The sequence below is a fragment of the Parus major genome, chromosome 2 (genome assembly GCF_001522545.3).
Source record: "Parus major isolate Abel chromosome 2, Parus_major1.1, whole genome shotgun sequence".
Lineage (NCBI taxonomy): Eukaryota > Metazoa > Chordata > Aves > Passeriformes > Paridae > Parus > Parus major.
In genome coordinates, this window is record NC_031769.1 from 22909173 (window position 1) to 22930350 (window position 21178).

The 21178-nt window shown below is 34.8% G+C and overlaps 1 protein-coding gene across 5 annotated transcripts in view; it reads left to right on the forward strand.

Moving 5' to 3' along the window:
• Positions 1–21178, forward strand: part of ANKIB1 (ankyrin repeat and IBR domain containing 1) — an 88747-nt gene that overhangs the window by 47407 nt on the left and 20162 nt on the right. For all 5 annotated transcript variants that reach the window (XM_015617650.3, XM_015617653.3, XM_015617652.3 and 2 more), the window contains 6 exons: positions 4442–4624; positions 11081–11198; positions 14617–14825; positions 17049–17137; positions 18868–19012; positions 20379–20545. In XM_015617650.3, the coding sequence (XP_015473136.1) occupies positions 4442–4624; positions 11081–11198; positions 14617–14825; positions 17049–17137; positions 18868–19012; positions 20379–20545 (911 nt within the window). The remainder of the gene's footprint in view (positions 1–4441; positions 4625–11080; positions 11199–14616; positions 14826–17048; positions 17138–18867; positions 19013–20378; positions 20546–21178) is intronic.

Consider the following 21178-nt stretch of genomic DNA (forward strand, 5'->3'; position numbering starts at 1 on the left):
GAATTAGGTCTTGCAGACTACTCTGGACCATGTTAGGAGTTGCTTCTCCTCTCATGTGTTTGCTGACTGTTTTGTCTATTATCCAGTCACCCACCTATGTAGTCTGACATTTTAATTTAAGAGTCATTTATTAGCTTACATATTTTCTAAATATACTTGGGAGATGCAGTGACAAAAGTTCCCTTTATTTTTGTGTTTTCTTCCTTGCAGCACTTTTATTCTTAGTAGCCATGTTCCATTTATTGTTTTAGTTTCAGTTAGGTCATTCACCAAAGCTTTTTTTTTTTTTACTAAATTACAGAATTGTATTCCAGTGGTATTTCTTGATAGTTTGTTTATTTATTTATCAGGGTTTTTTGGGGTTTATTTTTAAAAGGGTACATAGTATCACCTTCTCTATGATTCTCACATTATGTTTGCTGGTTGTATTCCACCAAGTTTCCAGATATTGTCTGAGAATTCTCATTTAAAGTTTGTAATTTCAATTTCCCAGCCTCAGCTGTGCAGCCTCTTGAACTGAATATTCTTCTTTACCTTGTGGTTTTTCATTAGTCCTTTCTATAAAAGTTGAGACAGTGTCTTTTTATTTCCAGTATCCAACCCCTCTTTCATTCTGGTAGTTATATATATCATCCTTAGTTTTTTGAGCTTCTAATGAATGAAAACTCATCTTCCTGATGCCATTTGCTATGCTATTATTTGAGTTTCTGTCTCTCTGGTTCCCTGCTCAGTAGTGAGAGGAGTTAAGAAAATGTTGCTGGTACTTAACCTCCAGTAACACAGCCTGAATCTCACCTTTTCTTCCCTCTCCCCCATATTGTTGCATCTTCTCAAGCTGCATACCAGCAGTTTGTCTGCAACATGTGCTTAGAAATTATTTACATACTTACTGATTTTCACCAGGGATGCAAGTGACCATGCAGTCTTTGCTAGCTGAAGTATACTCAGACCCAGCTAACTATATACCTGGTTACTGAATGACATATAGGTGTTGTCTGGCTCTTTCATTCATCCAAAATGATGGTTATAAGATTGAGTTAGAGCCTCTTGTGATGTGATTTATTTGTAAATAAATATCAGGCTGTCTCCAAGTCTGTGTTACTACTGCTTTTATTTTGATTGTCAAGTTTTTATTCTTTCGGATTTGATAAAGAAACTAATTGCAAAGAACTATAGAAAGGTTGCTCTTGTTCTCTCATTTTAGTGCCACTTATTTGATCCAACTTTTCCTGATAAATTAGGCCTACAGGCATTTCACTCACAGTTGTTCTGTCTATCCACCTTCAAGATGAGACATCTGCTTTTAAACATTTTTTTATTTACATTATTATAAAATAGAGGACAAATGTGCATGTCATATGAGAAAATGGAATATAGCAATTCACAATGAATGACCTCTGAAAAAAGTTGGTGAAAACCATGCACATAAAATGATTTGATATAAGAAAGGTTGTTTCTGGTAGAGAAATAGTAAACAGAAGAAAACTTCAGTAGCAAGTTTCCAACATATTTCAGTGTCTGGTATTTACAAACTTAGACTTCAGATTTACAAGGAATTTGAGCAAGGAGTCTTCTGCCTGTTTCTGCCTTCATGTCCCTACATGTGGCTATACAGTGATATTAGAGACAGACACAACAGTTTAAAAAGTATCAAGAGCATGAAGCAAATGGGCTCATGCAGTAGGATCCAAGCAGGCTGTATTGTCAGAAAGAATCACAGCTGCTGCAGAGTGAATTGTGGTTCTGGAGCTGAGCTGCAGCTTTTAACTGCAGACTAAAGTCAATTTGTTTAAAGCTCATCATAAAAGATCACGGTTTGTACTTCTTTACAAATGATTGTTCTATTTCTCAGTGTCTGTAATGTGATTCATTAGACAAATCCAGTTACTAGACTGCTAGTTCCCCATTTAATTATATAAACTGGGTTATATTATCTTGCCAATAGATATTGTAATTGTGGAAACCATTTCTGACTCTCATTTGCTTTCAGTTTGCCTTTGAAGAAGAATTTAGTCTGATTCACATGGATTGCAATTTGCCAGAGTTATGTAGTCCTAACTAGTCATGATTTCTGCATTAAAAACATAGTGTACACCCAAGTTGAAACTTATTTATATGCGCTACCATGGGACACAGGACCTTGGATCCGAGATATCCTAAATCCTCCAGTCTGTGGTCTGTAGTCCTTCTAACTACTTCAACAGGAACAGGTTCATGAACGGGAGAACTATGTGCCTTCAGCGAGCTTGAAACAGAGATTGGTGAAGGAATTTAACAATTATCTCTTTGGTCCTAGAAGTATTTGAGGATTAAAATTTTTAGCAAAAAGGAGATAAAAAACCTGATCTTAATCCTCAGATTGTCCTCCCTCTCTCCAGAAAACTGAAGGTCTCTTAGAATCCCAGGAGTGCCTTTTGTCCTTTTTTTGCAGTGGTTACTCTCACTTCAGAGCAGCATTCCTCTTTATTGTCTCCCTCACTTTCCCCCACGTTTCAGGAAAACCCCAGTTCTGTACCTTTGCTGATCCCCACCACACCCAAATAAGAAAAGGAAACCCCAAATGTAGATCCTTTTGGGTGAAGTACCTACTAGTTGACTTGTTCAGAGTTGATAGTCAAATGTGCAGTCTTGATACTGCTCCCTTCATATCTGTTAGATTTTTCCTCCCAGCAGAAAAACTGTCTGGAGCCCATTGCTAAAGGTAGTCTGGGTAAAATTACATGTTTACTACTGGATAGATAATAATAACTTTCATGCTGAACAGATTTGATTTTATGCAGATACATTCCACACTATCACAGTATATTTGGCATATTAAATGGTACTTTTACAATTGTTTAAATTGCTAATATGGTTGTTCAGATTATTAATCTCAATTAATCAAGCAAAAGAGGCTTTTTAACAGTGCTTCTAGGGAAATATGGTACATCATTAAAAACTTGTTGCTTTGCATATTCCTCATCTTGCAGATTAGATTTTGAGCTGCATAAGTCTATGGAATGTTCTTTCAAATATATTTATTATTCTTTTTCCTCAGAAGGTGTCTTAGTTGCCTCAGTTACATTTCTCTTAGAGGTTAAAATGAACAGACAGAATATGATATTCAGGTTAACAAAGTTTTGGGAATGTTAAGAAGTTTAGACAGAACTAAGGTTGGCTATGTATCTTGGTAATTGTCCCAGTTTCATCTGTATTTCTGCCTGATACTCTGCTATGAAGATCAAATACTCAATGACATTAATATCGTCTCAACCAAATCTTGGCATTCCACTGGTTTGTGGTATTTTTGGGTTTGCTTTTTTTATTTATTTTGGAGAATGTGGGAAAGGTTTCCCAGTCTACAAGAATGAATCCAGGATGGTAAAAGACATTCTGTATTTTGCAGTGACAGATAAGGGAAATTTTCTACTGAAGAAAAAATTAAGGAGTGATTGATCATGATCTAAAAGGCTTATATGAAGAACAGATAATTTTAGGGAAATTTGGAGTTTTTTAGAAGTATAAAAATTAGAACCTGAGTTTTGAAATACTCTTGATAGTGTTGTTACAGACATCATGATCTGAAGGCAAGATAATGTTTATCAACTTTATTTAGAAACAAGATGAATCATTTTAGTAATGCTATAAAGGTGTCATGATAAATCAGCAGAATGGTTCATCTGGGCCTTTAAAATCTGTGGCATATTGCTGTCCTTGCTTATATTGGGTCAGTTTATAGCAGGAGACCAAGTTAGCAAGTTAAGGAGAGCAGCACAAGGGTTTTAATAATTAGAGACTGCATTTTGGGAGGGTTACTGGCAAGAGACAAGGTTGGTGAAATGGCACAATACTGGACCATATTAGAATTTCTAGAATTCACATTATTTCATTTCACTTTTTTCATGTCTGCAAAAACAAAGTAGAGCTGCCAGCAGTATTTTGTGCTCCCTGTGAATCAGTATCCTCTCATCTCCCCTACCCATAAAATCTCCTATTTTCTGTCAGCACAAGTGAACAAATGGTGAAGTTGTACCTGTGTAGAAAGGATATTTAAAGGTGTTTTTAGCTCCATCTTGACACATGCTTGAGGGCTTCAGATTCCTCCTTTTCTATGGGGCACTGACCATATGTGTAAAGCAGAATTTTAGTCTTTAAAACCTAACTAGCATTGTGTAGCATTACCTTGTAATGTATTTCTTAGATTTTGTGGTTCTGTGGAATTACTGTGGGTATAGGTATAATTATGCATGAAAACAAGCAGTAATTTATTTAATAACAATAATAATCCTTGTTTCTAAAGACTTATCATCATCATCATTATTATTATTACTATTATTGTAGTAATTGTTCTGTTTTTCTTGTTTTTTTTTTGTTGTTTTCTTCTTAGCTCACATGCCTTTTCTTTAGGATATTATTATAATTGCTAATTAATAACTGCTTACTTTGCCATTTTACTTTTCAGCTTCTAGTAAAACATGGTGGAGATTTGTTTGCAGAAAATGAAAATAAAGATACCCCATGTGACTGTGCAGAGAAACAGCACCACAAAGAGCTGGCTCTTAACCTGGAATCTCGAATGGTATTTTCACGTGATCCTGAAGCTGAAAGCATTGAAGCTGAGTATGCTGCTTTAGACAAAAAAGAGGTCAGAGGATACTTTAAATTTGAAGTATTTTACACATTTATATTTGTAGCAGTTACATTGTGACACAAATCTGCAAGTATTTCAGTAGGTACTGTACTTTGTACTTTGTATGTGTAAACAGTTTTAGCGAAGCTCTTTGTAATTTTCAAGTTAAGCTCTGAGAACATAGCAAATACATTGTCAAAAGTAAACAGAAATTTTATTCATATCTTAATTATGTGGACTGTCTTGCAGGCTGCGAGGCTGGAGGAGATACAGTAAGGCCAGTAAGCTCAGAAACAGTTTCTTTAAACCAAACATTTTTTTATTTATTTTTTTATTTCTTTAGATGCCTCTTTATCTCAAAAATTAGGACAAAAGAAATTATGAAAATGAGAAAATCTGTGGAATAGAGCAGGGAAACATTTCCAGTGGACCTTCCTGGACTGAGTCTGGGTTGAATGTTACAAAAAACACTCAAAACTGACTAGTGCAGGACTTCAACATAATGATTTACTTCCTTGTTTTATAACATGATGCCTGAAGGTACTGCATACCAGAATTTGTATGAAAAACAGATATTAACAAGTGGTGTTACTTCCAAGTAAATTTTTGAAAGAGGGGGACAGTTCACTGACAAAAAATTGGCTTGAATTCTGTTATTCCTTACTGTGATTCCACAAAGATAATTTGACCAAAAAGATTCTGAGTACAAGTTCCCTCCCCTTTCATGATCAGATTTTAGTTAACTAAAATTCTAAATAAGAATACCTAGATAAATTATATGATTCAGTAAATATTACAAATTAATTCTGTTTAAATTAAAGGACAATAGATTTCTGTATGGTTACTCCCTTCAGAAATAGCATGGCTTAGCCTTTTACTAGCTGGGCCCACTTATGACCTAATGATATTTGAAAGAAAATACGTAAGTAGGCTTAGATCACATTAACTGTTCCCCTCAAAAATGCAACTCATGATCACTTTCATTTGCAAGTAAGAAAGTCCATTTAATTTTTTGACCATTTTTCTCTGATAAATTCAAATATAAACAGCCTTAATTAGATAGTTTATTCCTAGATAAGACATTTAGAGATGAAGTTTAATATATTTAGCATGTTGAAATAGCAAATTAACTCACTTTAATTTCTTTGAATATTTCCATGTAGAGGCATCCATATTGTAGGAAGATAGTTTGAAATTGTATTTCCTCTCTTGGCAGAAACACTTTAAAAGGCTGCAGCCATTTCTAGCCACAGTTGCAGTTTACCACTCCTTTGGTTATGCAAGTATAGCTATTCAGAAGGTTATGTTTTCAGCTGGATCATAGCAATGTTTTGGCTTAAAAGAAGAAAAAGTTTTAAAGAGTGGTAATATTGTAACTGTATTATTTAAGTTGAATAGTTGTTACCATCATAAACCAGGGGTTTGCTGGCATATGGACCAGCACAGTTGAGAAGACAAGGAACTTACAGATATGGGTGGAACAAATCAAGAGCCATTTGAATAGGCTTTTCTGCAAGAGAAGATGTTGTCTCATGCCTCTTTAAGGTAGATGCTGAGCAAAACCAGCTTAAAGACTTGATAGTTACAAGGGACTGTACAGTTGTCCATCTCACATACCAGGGCAGCTTTCCCATGTGTTCTAAGTGTTCACAAGCCAAAAAATGTGAGCTTGGAATTTGGTACATCAATTGATGACCTTAGGGATTTACACAGAACAATTCTGTCTTCATGTGCTCCCTGCTGGTTTTTCCCCCCTTTCTTTATGACTTTCCAGTGGGATAATATCTCGAACATCTTGTTTATCTCTAAGAGAACAAATGCTGGCACAAGGGAGATGCCAAGAGCATGTAGCCAGGAGAAGTTAATCTTTCAATCTTAGCCCCCAGAGTGCCAAAAGCAGTTGAAAAAACAGCCTTAGAAAGAGTTGCACTGAGCTGTGCTCCAAATGACTGCATGTCCTCATCCTCCAGGTTGGTATACAAATGTCTGGGATGGGCAGTGACAGCTGCACTTACCACTCACTGGCTATGGTGATGCCTCTGTCAAAAACCCCAGAGCACAGATGCTTCACCAGAAATTCCTCTCAAGGATGATCCTCTGCTTTTTTTCTCTCAGTTTCATTTTTATATATTATTAAACACTGAGGGACAGAGCGTACAAAATGCTTGTTTAGCATAGTATTCAGCTTGTAATTGTTGCCATTCAATATTCTTCCAAAACAGAAAATATTCATTCATGAATAATTAAAAAACTTTGAACACTAAGAAATGCATTTTCAAAGGAACTGCATCTTTTGAATGAAGGTTACAGGAAAAGATAAAACATTTGAGAGCCATGAATAGAGTTTCTTCCCAGACAAAACAGCCAAATGGGCTTAACTCCAGTGTTTAAGATCTGCACAGTAGTATCTGGGATGATAGAACCCAATACTTCCCCTTCCAAGCCTGCTATGTTTACAGGAGGACACAATCCTTATTTTCTTGATTCTTTGCTCTTACTTTGATGAATAATCTCAAAAAGAAAAACCTTTGTTACATAAAATCTAAATCTATCTTTTAAATCTAATTGAAGATATGCTAAGTAATAGGACAGTAAGTGACTGTTCTTAAGCTGCTTTTACAGATTTTGGTTGTTCTTTTGCACAGTCTTTTACATTGCTGTTTGTTGTAGCATGCGAGCATATTTGTCTTGGTAATGTATCCCTGGGAGTCCTCAGACTGAAAGGGTCCTTCCTTTCAGGTAATATTTTAAATTTACATAACACCTGGGAATGAGCAGTACCTCAGAGCAGATCATCCAGAACCATTTTGGTTGTCAGCCAGACACAGTGAAATACCTTATGCAATAGCAAAATATATAATTTCCTTATTCCTTTTACATATGTGCCACGGAATACTGTAGAAATATGTTGCTAGTGAGTGTATCACAGATTTGTATCAGATTTACTGAGTGTATAATAACTGGAATTATTTTTTTCAGTTCCTGAATTAATGTCATATAAATATATAAGTAATATAAATACCATAAGTGCAAAGACTTATCTTAAATTATTCAAATTTATTTTACAGGTAGAGGATGGTTTATGAAGTGAAAGGAGAGAAGGGGACTACATTTGGTTAAGATATATGTAGTCTCTCTCTCTCTCTATATATATATATAGTGCATATAATTTTACTTGAATGAGTTAAGTGGAGTCTAAATAATTTTTTAATATATTATTCCATTAACTGTAGAACTCCATCCACCCATAAAGAAGGATGTTTACATGAAGTGTTTTGGCACCATTTAATTATATAATCATCACTTTAGCAAAGAGTTACTTTTCCCCGTCTATTTTAATGGTGCTTTAAAAGAGAAGAAAGTAATAATAGCTTGAAATTAACTGTTAAAGTAATGAACTTACTAAAACTTACTGAAATACTTTCAGGAGAAAAAAAATAGTATAATTTATTATATCTAAATGTTGGTAGTAAAAACTGGAGAAGAAAGTTTCAAAGAGGGGCTCTTGAGAATACAGAAGTGTTGGAATCTGTAGTAAGAAGCTCAGTAATGCATTAAAGTAGTAACTCTAATAGTACATTTTGAAATCATTATATAGTTAAATGATGCCAATATTGTACAATGTCTTTTTCACAGCAAATATCAATAAAGAGTTCCTCCATAAATGACCTTTAAAGGAGGTTTTCAAGCATCGTAAACTGTAATCAAAATCCTTTACAGCACGTGGCATTGCAGAGATAAGTCATCAGTGTTTGAAGCAGTTAAAAACAAACCTCTGTGATATTACATATTAGATGAATGTTACATCCTCATAGCTAAAGACTGTATCTTCACAAATCTCTACAAGATTGCATTGTACACATTAACATTTTTAAGGTTCCCACTGTATAAAGTCTTCACTCTGGAATTTCCAGATTAGCCTCCTTAATAGTGCCGGTCTAAAATTTCTTTTCTTTCAGCTTCTTTTGTGAGCTCATATGTTATTTTATGAAACAAATGTCTGATGTTTCAAACACATTCTTAGGGAACATTTCCCTCATTACTTAAAAAGATAAAATTAGGATTCTTAAAAACTGATGATCCAAAACTCCCTGCTGGGTTGTGTGGCGTGCTCCAGCATAGATAATATAATAGTCTGTTACTCAAGGGGAGATACTTGCCAGTGTTTGACCTAGAACCAATCAGTTAAATATAATTCTGAACATATCTGCACTTCAGGATAAAATACCAGGTCCTAAAATATGCTTATATGTTGCAAGTTTAACAGAAAAGATATTTTTTCTTATGATGTGTATGGTCTTAAAGAATTGAGTAATGTTATGCTGACACAGCTGAATGCTTTACAATTGCAATTCAAAATGGAGTTTAGATTCAGTCATGACCATTTTGCTTCTATTGTTTTGCTGTATATACAGCACAATGATAACCATTCTGGCACACAGTTGTTTCTATCCCTGTCTCTCTGAAATGTTTTTTAAAAATTATCTCTTCTGTAATAAGTTAAGAAGGTCAGTTAAATTACAGACTGCTATTAATCCAAGTGGCCCAGATTTATTTCAGTGCAAGCCATTAACGTTCAGATTGTCCTTTATTGAGTCATGCATGATCAGCACTGGAAGGACATAAAGAAACTGCCTGAACTTGAGCAATCGTGATACAGGTCAGGACACTCACAGGTCACTTCTCTTCTGCTTTGCTTGCTTTCTCAAAAAGAACAAAGACCCAGTGCAGATCTGTGGAGCATTACTCTTGTTGATAACAAGTTTCTAGTATGGAGAAGCACCTGTTTTTTTCACTGATTAGCTAACAGGAGATGTCCTTGTGTGAGTCAGCTATGGTTTTAGATGTATTGTGGAGTTAATTATGATGTCTAGAATGCAGGAAGCAAGTTACATTTTTAGAGTAGGTATCTAAGAACAAAATCAAAAGAACAAAATCATTTGGAAATCCAGGGTGTCCATTCTCCCCATCACTTCTGCCTTTTGCTTGTTATCCTTAGAGAGCAGACTTTTATTTAGATTGTAACCTCTCAAGGATACAACCAGCCTTTTGCTTTCTGTCTACATATTTATGCATACATTTGTGTCCTTGTAATCTAGCACTGGAGAGTCCACTGGACTGTGGTCTACATAAAACCAAAATATAGATAGTAAATAATGACACATAGCCATGGCTGTCATTATCTGTCACCAATGCTGCTGTGTCCTTCCGTCTCCAAATTGCTGGAGACAACTGTCATTTGGTGGCCATGTTCCTGATTAGTTCTGAGCATGTAACACTTTATATCAAATGCTTTAAATATATTGTTAACTTACTGTTAGCTTACCCTTTAAATAAATAAATAAAATCAGTGCATGTAAGAATAGTGGTTTTTACACATCCTTTCAGTATCCATTCCCTTTATAGACCCTCCCACTTTTTTTTTTCTTTTCCTACCTATAGGGCAACACTACTGCAACACTAACAAATACATTATTTGCTGTCACAGTCTTCCTTAGTTTTAAAAAGCAGTCTGCAAACATATGTGTGTATCTCTGCTCACTTGGTTGGAGCTAAATTCAGAATCCTAAAATTATTTCATTTTGTCTTTCTGATTTGACCTTTTTTAATGCTGTAATAAGGGAATGGATCTCCAAACTGGGAAGGCAGCTGGATGATCTGCTCTCTGTAGGACTATGAGAGTTGGCCATTGTTTCTCAAAAAGAGTTTTGGTATCTCCACGTACAATATATCCCCAGCCTTGGAGATACCCAAAAGCCAGCTGAACATGGTCCTGGGCAGCTGGCTCTAAGTGACCCTGATTGAGGAAGAAAGTTGAAACACATGGCATATGAAGGTCCCTTCCAACCTTAACCCTCATAGTGTTTCTATGAACATCTAATTGCATGTCTCATCTGTCCTATGCAGGACTGAATTTGCTCCTGAAAGGGTGATATTGCCTCAGAAGATCCAGATACTGGATTCTGCTCACAAACTTCTCACTGTCTAATGTTTCAGTGTATCCTCCTCCAGACCAATTCAGAGTTAATGGGGTCTCTATTAATGTATAGTGTCAGAGAATCTATATGCAGTGTATGATGACCTGTCCCTTATCTGACTCTTCTCTAAATCCTTAGTTCAAATCTTGTCATGCATTCTCATACCTATTCGGCAATACCTGAGGCCTAATCACTGAATCAAAGTTCATCTAGATTAAAATCTAGCTTTTTTGGGGAGAGAGAGCCAGTGTTAGGCTAGCTTATCATTGATGGCTTCCTGTTATCATGAACTTTAGAGAGTTCTTCCATATGGAGTGTTTCCATATAACTTTGCATGGTCATTGGTGTGCACAATGGATAGATTTTGTCCCGTACTGCCTCACAGTTGAGATGGTGATCAGTAACAGAGCTTTGAATGCTTTCTTTCTAATATTCTATTAGAGACTATCTTGAAAGTATTATACATAAATTATCTTTCTTCTTCTTCTTAAAGCCATATGAAGGGCTAAGACTTCAAGATCTGCGAAGGCTTAAGGATATGCTGATTGTGGAATCTGCTGACATGCTTCAAGCCCCTCTCTTTACTGCAGAAGCTCTACTTCGGGCACACGGTAATCCCAAACCTTTAAGTCTAAACAAACTGCTTTCAGCAAATTAAAAACCACAGTTTTATGTTTGCACTTTATTTCCAAGTAAAAGAGAAGTAATGGTTAATAGCAGGAAACAGACCACACAGTACTTCAGAAAGAAGTACAGCTGCAATATGTCAGAAAACATTCCGGCAGACAGGGAAGCCAACAGAAAAGTGATTCAAACTAGGAATTATAATGGAAGAGAGTTTACCTTAAGCAGTGTGGAAAAACAGAACTGCCCTATTTTGGTGAGAGACATGGGAGTAAAACTTACGTGGTCTTATATGTCAAAAAAGTCAAATTCATCAAACCTATTTTTGTCAGACCACTGGTTTTCTGCCACTATGTATTTGGGTATAAAACTGAATCAACATTTTTTGAATTTATTTTTTCTTGCAATAAAAGCAGTCTGACCACTGTAATGAGTGGTTGGAAATTGTCTTGGGGTTCAAATTATATGAGTGTATGTCCTTTGGAGGATTTTTTATAGCTACACTTTTAATCCAGGGTATGCTTTTCCATGTGCATATCTAACTAGTTTATTTTCACTGAAGTAAAATAACACTGTGCTCTTGTTCAAGTTAAACTGGGGTTGTCAGAAAGGGGATATATTGAATTCAGTGTGTTTTCTCCAGACAAAAGTATCTCTGAAACTCTGTGTAAGCTGTAGGCTTTGATTCAATGATTCAAAACTTACGCTTACTGAAGCATCTGCATTGTTACTTTATGCCAAAGGAACTACTCAGGCAGTTAATGGTTTGCATGCTCATTACTGTGTTGCTGGATTAAGCTTTCATACCCTTTTATTTTTGTGGGCTCCTTGTTAAAGTCAGCGGGAGAGGGAAAAGTGAAATAGACATTATTTTAAACCCACAGCTTTTGGTACACTTTCATGAGGAGTTGTGGTACCTGAAACTGATCTCTTTTACATTCTTTTCCATAGCTGGTATTTGTGTTCCTTTTAACATTGGATTAAGTAAATATGAACTTGTGCCAGTAGTATGATATTTAAGGCACAGTCCTTACATATATATTTTATGTTGATTCTTTAATTCTTATATTGTATTTATAATATGTGCAATATTTGAATGGTGTATTGTATTCTCAGAATATTCTCAGTAAGGCTAAAAATTATAAATACTTGACTGAGTAGCCTCCACAACTTGTGCAGATATTTTGAAGAGGAAAATTGTGGTGATACTGTTAAAACTCTCAGCTCGGTCTGCAATTAGTTGAAAATCAGTGAGGTTGATGTAAATTGTGGAGAAATGTCTGCCAGCATCTAGCAAACAGGAATTGAAAATTGAGAAGAAATCAGTCTGTGTTGGAAAGGTCATTCTACTGATGTTGCCTTAGTGATGTTCTGGTAACTTAATGCAATTGGCCAGTGCACAGAAAGAAGCACGGACAATTAGCAAGTCATGAGAAAGTCAACTGTTTTGCCTTTAGCTGTATTGATTCAACTTAGGAAATAACTCAGGTATTTGCAGAAGTTTAGAGAATTGACATCAAATGACAAATTGTAATTTTTGCCATTAAATCTTGAAATTCACAAAAAAATAATATGAAATCTTGGTTTAATTCACACAAGGTATGAAAAGCATGTTTTAAATTCTTGGAGAGATCATGCTTATATACCAAGTTTAATAGTTTACAGGCATATAATATTTAATTCACCAGCCTTTGCTTTCTTTAATTGTACAAATATATCAATTTATTGACACAGACGTTAAGAGTGTATTTTCCTTTTTTTCCTTTTAATTGAGAGACACATGTAGAATTAAAGCCAAGATGAAAAAAATGTTTTTTGTAGCAGTCACAAAAGCAGATAACTTTACAGTTTTTCTGCAAGTGTTTTTTCAACATTATTTCTCTTCTAGTTCATTATACAGCAATGGATTTCAGGATAAAAAATATGCAGTTCAACAAATATAACCTTGTGTTTTACTAAAATTCATAAGTTAGTAAAGAGAACACAGTGGATCCATTTAGTGTCTTAACCCTTGCTAATTTTAAAGATACGGTGCAACAAAGAAGCTCAAGAAAATTTCTAGCAAATTTTATCTGTATCTTAACATCAGTCAGCCTCTCTCTGAAAGGTTATAAATTCAGGGTAGTATGAAAAATGCTGATAAAATTTATAAATTTTGAAGTGCAAATGTGTTCAGGATCCATATCTTTAAACATTCAACCTGTGATGTTTTAGCTTAGATAAGTAAGGACCTTATCAATAAATCATCTGCAGCTCAAAGAATTTTTTTTTAACAGGGGCACTACCTTTACTAAGTTCAGTGCTTAGAACACATATCTTTTTTCCCCAGCACTAATACAGTATGGGAAAACTATCTTTTCCTTATAAAAATGAAACATCTTTTAGTTCATAACATTGGTGTTTCTTTGGGAGTACCCAGCACTTAAAAAAATCCCCAAACTTTAACATATTTATTTAAAGTGGTAGGAAAAATTGGGAAATTTCTTATAATTTATGAAATTCAAGTTTGTCTGATCTGCATGTAGTATTGATGAATTTATATTCAAATCTGTATAGGAATTTGATAGATTAATATTTAAATGAGAACTTCTAAGTATTTTTGGTAGAAAAAACTGCTGTTCTGAAGATACCTTTAGTGTTAATCATAGGAATCAGAAACAGAATACATTTCAAACAATTGTGAGGAAAGATCTGATTTAGTGTTAAGATAAGTGTTTGTTTCACTAGTTGCTCTTTGTATATAAATGGGCAGTGTTAATTATGAATAAAAGTATAACATTCACTAACAAAATTATAGAATAAAATGTAGTGAGAATATATAAAATTTTCTTTTCACTTATGTGGATTTTTTTCCCACCCAGAAACACATAATTTATGTGCATATATATAAAGACTGGAAACTCATTAAGTCACAAACCTTGTAATCCAGTTAGATGTTAGTCTTCTTCCTGTATTTCCTGCTCCATTAAAAAAAAAAAACAAACAACAGATAAAGTTGAATCCATATTAAACAATTACTTTTTTCTCATTAAAAAAAAAAAGAAAATTCAGTGGTGTGAGGGCTGGTATGTTTTCATCTGTCTGTGAAAGTCAGTACAGTTCTGGTTTTAAATTGAGTCTTCTAGCTACTACATTTGCTGTAAATAAATAACAAAAATAATGTTAAGACATATTACAGTGAAAGACGATGCTTGTGATGCAGTTATTTACAAAAATGTAATGCATTACATATTACCTTGTAATGTGTTCTCTGAAATATAATGTCTGAAGTTCCATTCTATCACACTTTATTATAGTTAATTTTATTTTGGTTTTGTTTAATGTTTATATATTCTTTTGAGAGTGCAAAATATGTTTTAAACTTTGTCAGGTGCATAATTTCCTGTATCTCTATATTTCTGGAAGACTGGGACAGGGAGAAGTTACTTGAAGCCTGGATGTGTAACCCGGAGAATTGCTGCCAGCGTTCAGGGGTTCAGATGCCCACTCCCCCTCCGAGCGGATACAACGCGTGGGACACGCTCCCTTCCCCGCGGACTCCACGCACTACTCGCTCCTCTGTCACTTCCCCTGATGAAATCAGCCCCTCACCAGGAGACATGGACACAGCTGTGGTAAATTTATAGACATATCTCAAACCAGCAGGGCAAAACAGCTGACTTCTAAACACAGTGCACCTGTGTAGACAGGGGAGCTTATACAAAAATACCTTTGTGAAAGTATAAAGTGTTTCTCTTTCCAAAAGTGGTGATCAGAGAAGTTAACACCTTAAACATTCTATATGATCAAGCAGTTGAGCATCTGGCAAATACAAACCATTGTGTTTTTACCTTGGCTGTCACTCACAAACTCTCATTTTAGACAGCTACAGTCACATCAGTGCATTTGGCTCTTTTGAACTTCTCATCTCATCCCTATCAAGATGTTCACTTCCATTGTATCCATTTCCCTGAATGTATGCAGTTCTGTGAACCCTGCCTTTTGAAAATTTTTTCTTTAGAAAACAAAATTGTCTTTGTCTGCATTTTGAAATGTCAGCCCACTAGTGTACTGTAAGCTTATAATTACTTTTACTATGTGTGGGCTGCTTCAAGCAGTTTACAAAGCTATTGCAAATTTGAAATATGAAAGCGCCTTTCATTAAAATCTGTGTGGCTCTTTTGGAAGACAGAGTTCTCTTTTTAATAGTCCACAGCTGCAGCATTATAAAACTATTGCTCCATGATCTAAGCATTTTTTTTAGAATATTACATTCAGTCTTTCAAATGGATCATTCCTAAATCTCATATTAAAATTAAGATCTTGCATTCCTACAGAGAAATATTTTACTTTAATTGTAAAATACTGTAAAAGAAGCTATATAGAATGTATCTTGTTATTGTACATTTATTTCTTTATTTATTTGCAGTTAAATATTGTCTGTGAATAATTCCCAATTAAAATGTTGAACAGATTATATGTCTTCAGTTTTACATTTTATGTTCTGTTTTTCATTGATGGTCCATAAGCCAGGAATGCAGGTTTGGACAATGATTGCCATTATAGCTCTAGTGTGTCTCAGTCCAAGTCCAGAGATACACATTTAGTGTTCCTGGTTGTTTAAGAATCTTTTCTGAACCATCAAATCCCATTTTGCCAGCAAAATGAACACTAAAAGGAAGGAATTAAATAAAGCCACAAGGTGTAAATGTCCTTTGTATCCTATTTTATAAATAGTTATAGTGAATGGGGTTTTTTTGATCTTTTGAGCTCAGGACTTCATTTAATTCCTTACTTTAAAGATACATTTAAAACAAAATTATTTGTAATGCATTGTCAACTTTTAAAATATTTAATTTTGGCAAGACAATAAGGCTAAATGACTGAAGGAACAATACATATGTTCACTGAGTTTTACACTCTAAAGACAATTTTTTTTTGTTTGTTTTTGTTTTGGCTGTAACGTCAGTGCTTTTAAAGTAGCATACCACAGGCTAACTTTCTGAAAATGTTCTATGTGTATATAATACCTTATGCATTGAAAGTTGAAATACATTTTCATGGTGTCTTTCTTTCAATGAAAAGAAAAATCCTTTTGTATTTCATTAAAAACATTAATATTTATTTTCACGTATAAGCATAAGCAATGAGTGTTTTCATCCTTACTCTTTAACTATTTCAGAGTAAGGGTCTCAGTGTTATTTATTCAGTGTTATTTTTAATTTACTAGCTACTTCTGAAAAAATCAGCAATTATTTCTTCTGTTGGAGTATTTGTAGTGTAACTTACTCTTCATTTTGATCAAAAATCTCAAAGTCTTTTTAAAAAATAATATATATGTAGGTTATTTCTTAAAGTAAAAAATTTACTTAAAGCAATACTTTAAGTTATTACTTAAAGTATTTGCTGCTGCTGCACACTCAAACTGCTCCTTGATTAAACCTTGATTGAGACCTGACTGTGTGAGATACTAAACATTTCCTGTGGCTTCTATCATCTCCAAACTCATTTCTGGCTGTCTGGGAAGCTGATGAAAAACACAGCTCCCATTTGCAGCTAGAACTCTAACTCTGAGATTCCAGCACTCTCCAGGGTGAAGCACTTCCTGAGCTCAAGGACGCAGCAAAAAGCAGCCCAAAATATGTTCTCTGGATAGGGAGTTATGGAAACAGAGATACTAAATCCTTCACATTCCTATAGTTTAAATAACTTTTTTTTTTGTCTGAATAGTTAGATTTATTTCCCTTACCGAGCACTTCTTTAAATTTTTCCTGAGATTTTCCAACATAACTCATTCTGCTAACAATACAAAAAGCTTTAGGGTATTTCTTAATCAGAAGCATTTTTGTCATTTACAGTGTGACATTTGCATGTGTAATATTTCTGTGTTTGAAGACCCAGTGGATATGCCTTGTGGACATGACTTCTGCAGAGCTTGCTGGGAGGCGTGAGTATATGTACTTCTCTGTCATTTGGGAAACTTTGATACTGGCTATGTTGAGCAGGAAAAACAGACCATAAACAGCTAATGTGAAAGTACTGTTTGGGTTTCAAAGAGTTGCTGGTTTGAACCTAACAGATATTTTAGTTGTCACTCAAACATCTGTTACCAACTGGTTTAGGCTTATGTAATGTTTGTTTTGGTACTGACTAAGCAAAATTCTTAATCAAATGTTTTAATCTTGTGTGTAAATAGATAAGCCTACTCTTGATTTGTTCAGTGTGTGTGTGTGGTGGTGCAGCACTGGGGTTTAGAGTTTCTAAATTAAGCACATGCTTAATTCCATCTCTGAGTTTAGCACACTAAACGTAGGCATTGTGAATCCATTTCCAATCAGAAAAGCTATTAAAATTCTTTCTTTATGTTGAGGGTTAATAACTGAGGGGTAGATTTTACTTAGAAATTCTATTAATCTAATGCTCTTGTTACTGCATAGGTCAGAGTAGTCATGCTAGTGAAGAACTCAGATGGTAGTATAAATATTAATCATATTCCCAGGAATAATTATATCTCTATGCAGTGCTTTGTATTCATCTGTGTCCCCATTCAGGAGATTGTACTACTTGATCTCTACCCCTGTAGTGTCTTGTTGCAGCACCATTTCAGCACAGCTACTCCTACTGCAGATCAGCTCCATTTCTATGAACCCGTTGGCCTGGTGCTAAGGAAGAGCACTTTCTTTTCCATATGAGCTTTCCAAAGGCAGTTCTTTTCAGTGGCAAGAAAATTGTTAGTTGTGCTTCTCTTGCCTAGCAAATCCCTGGGCAGGATGTAGGAGTTACCAAGAGATCGCTGGTTTGATGTGGAGCTTCTAATTTGGCTGCTGAACTGTGTGTCCTTTGTACAGGACGCAGGGTCCAGCTCAGAGCCACAGGCTCAGAGCCACAGCTCAGTGGCAAGTGTTTGTGGTGGCACATCAAGGGTGGAATTCATCTTTCTGAGCCAGTCATTCCTAAGTCACTTGGAGCATAGCCAGGACTGAGTTACCCAATTCTAAGATACAGATCTAAGATGGGATGAATTGAAGGTAAAGAGGTATCTTTACCTTAACTATTAAAGGATCTCAGGTGACCACCTTAGAATAACTGCCTGTCCTTTAAATGATTAAAGTTAGAATGGTATCATCCTTGATGTCAGATTAATAAGCCTGTTACAGCTTTGAAACTAAACAACTGTTGAAGTCCAGCATTCAGCAGATTTTTGAGCTTGTTCTGTCTTGTGTTCTGGTGGTCAGGGATTAATAAGGTTGCCATTTAGACATTCATGTCCAAAAACAGACCTAGTTTTTTTTATTAGCAGAGTTGTAGGAATTAATTGCATATTCAATTAATTATTTCCTAGATTAATTACACTTAGATATTCTGTTTCTGATTTAAAGTAGAAGTAATGCTCAGTTTAATTAAACACTGCAGAGCTGTCTTATAAATGGCAAGGGTGGAAACCACAAACATAGGGCTAAATATTGTTGATGATGCTCATATTTGAACCTCTGCAGTGTTATTTTTTTTAATTATGTTGTTCATCAAATTTGTAGCTCTTTTGAGCAGAAAGGGACAGTTCTTACTCTCTGTTTAAAAAGTAATCATTGTAAATACATGTGAACATACTGTAAAGTACTCAACAGCCTTTTAACTTTTACTTTTATTCACAAATAATGACTGGAAAAATTCTTGCAGATTTCTGAATCTGAAAATTCAGGAAGGTGAAGCTCACAACATTTTTTGCCCAGCATATGATTGTTTCCAGCTTGTGCCTGTAGACATCATAGAAAGTGTGGTTTCCAAGGAGATGGACAAGAGATACCTTCAATTTGACATTAAGGTAAATTATCAAACTGTTCTTGTACTCTTGAGCTCTATTCCATTTTATAAAAAGTGACTTAAAGCTTCTGTATGAAATGCTCCAATGTATCTGTAACTTTCCAAGTAGAAATTCATAAACAAATATGTACAAATATGTATTGGCTCTTATATAGCATAATATCAATGTTGCTGTACCATGGAGAAAAAAAGAAACGCTTCATATATTCCTTAAGTAGAAATGCCATTTCCATATTATGTTGCCTAATGCAGTATTAATAAAATAATTTGGTCAAACTCATTTTTGTAACAGGTGATATGAAGGTTTTAATCAGTCAGAGCTCTTTGTGTTTGCAATCTGGAATTTTAAAAGCTTTCAGATTATTTTTACTGCATTCAGAAATAGTACCTGTTTCCTTTTAAAAAACTTCCTAGTACAATGCTTGACATGCTTGCTGTATGTGGGTGGAGTAGGAAAAGCTTCATTTGGTTTTCCTGGGTTTTTTAATGTATCTGTTTTCATCATTGCAATTTGTTTTTAAAAGTAATCTTTTAATTCAACTTTCTTCTTTTATACTAGTGAAGTAATGAACTGGTCTTGAGAAATGTGCTGCTTTATCAGTAGTGGCAGGGCAGAGGTACAGAAATATTTTTTCATTTACAGTACAGTACTTTCTCTGCAACAAGTCTCTTTAATACACAGTAAGATGCAAATTGAATTACCAGATCTGACTCATCTTTTGCATATTTTATTTCAACTGACTGATGATCAGAATAGGTTTGAAGCAAAGTAGTGGAAGTTTCTTTTTTCTCCTCATTTATTATATACACTTTTTACAAAAGAAGGCCTGATACATTAGCCAAAAAATATGGGAAATAAATTACTGAGTCACTCTAGTTCTGATTTCTGGTTTATTGTGGGATTTTTGTTTAATCAGAAAGTTTTCATTCTTTCAACTGAAAGAATCAGTTCTGTTAATAAAGGTATTGTCAGTGTGTATATAGCAGAAGTTTACTGTAAGCCACATCATAAAGGATTTAACACACAGTGGTTGAACATTTTCTTTAGAATGTAAGTAATTTCATTCTTAGTGAAAGTTTGAAGTACTGTTGTTACTAAAAAAAAAAAAGTGGAAATTCAATAATTTCCTTTCTAGAACTACATTTAAAAGTCCGTCCTTGTAGCTACAAGACTGATGCTACAGTTTTTGGCTTTGTTCCTTCAAAGGAAGATTATGAATACAGATTGTTTTAAATCAAGACTGGTGTTACAGTTTTTGGCTTTGTTCCTTCAAAGGAAGATTATGAATACAGATTGTTTTAAATCAAGAATGAAATCTGATCTTACGTGGTACAATATTTTGCTTTTTTTCTTTTTTTCCCTACAGGCCTTTGTTGAAAATAATCCTGCTATTAAATGGTGTCCTATACCTGGCTGTGAAAGAGCAGTAAGGTTAACAAGACAAGGGTCAAATTCAACAGGATCAGATACACTTAGCTTCCCTATGCTAAAAGCCCCTGCAGTAGATTGTGGAAAAGGACATCTTTTCTGCTGGTTAGTACTGGAAACTTACCTGCATCTACATAATCTACATAACCTCACAGACACTGCTATTCCAGGGACTAATTCAAGAGTCCCATGTGGCACCAAGAGTGTAACAGGAATTAGTATGGAATGTTGTATGACTGTACTATCCTCTATCCATGCACTAAATAACCTCATGTGCACAAATATTGTAGCATTTTGGGGCACTGCAAAAATTTATAATCCAACAGTCATTATTGGCTCTGTTAGGTGCAGAACAACAGCATGGAATGTTGTGATGTTCTGTTCTGAGGGGACAGAGGAGAAATAATTTGTGTCTGTCTAGTTGTATAATCGAAACATGGCACATTCTCAATTGTAGTGTAAAAAAACCAGCAATGTTTAGATTTTTCTGAATTTTGCTAGAATCACATCAAAGAAGCTGGAGTTTAAATAGGGCCACGAAGAACCATTTACTTCACACATAGCTATTCTGTTTGCAGGATCGCTCCAATCTTTGTTTCACTTCAGGTTCAGCACTTTTTCTTTCTGTTACCTTCTACTGAGTTTTAAGATTGGTACAAGCTCAAGAAGGAGTAAAAAGCCAGATATTTTGTAAAACAACTCTCAGACTGCCAATCTTCAGCACTTCCTAGAAAAGGA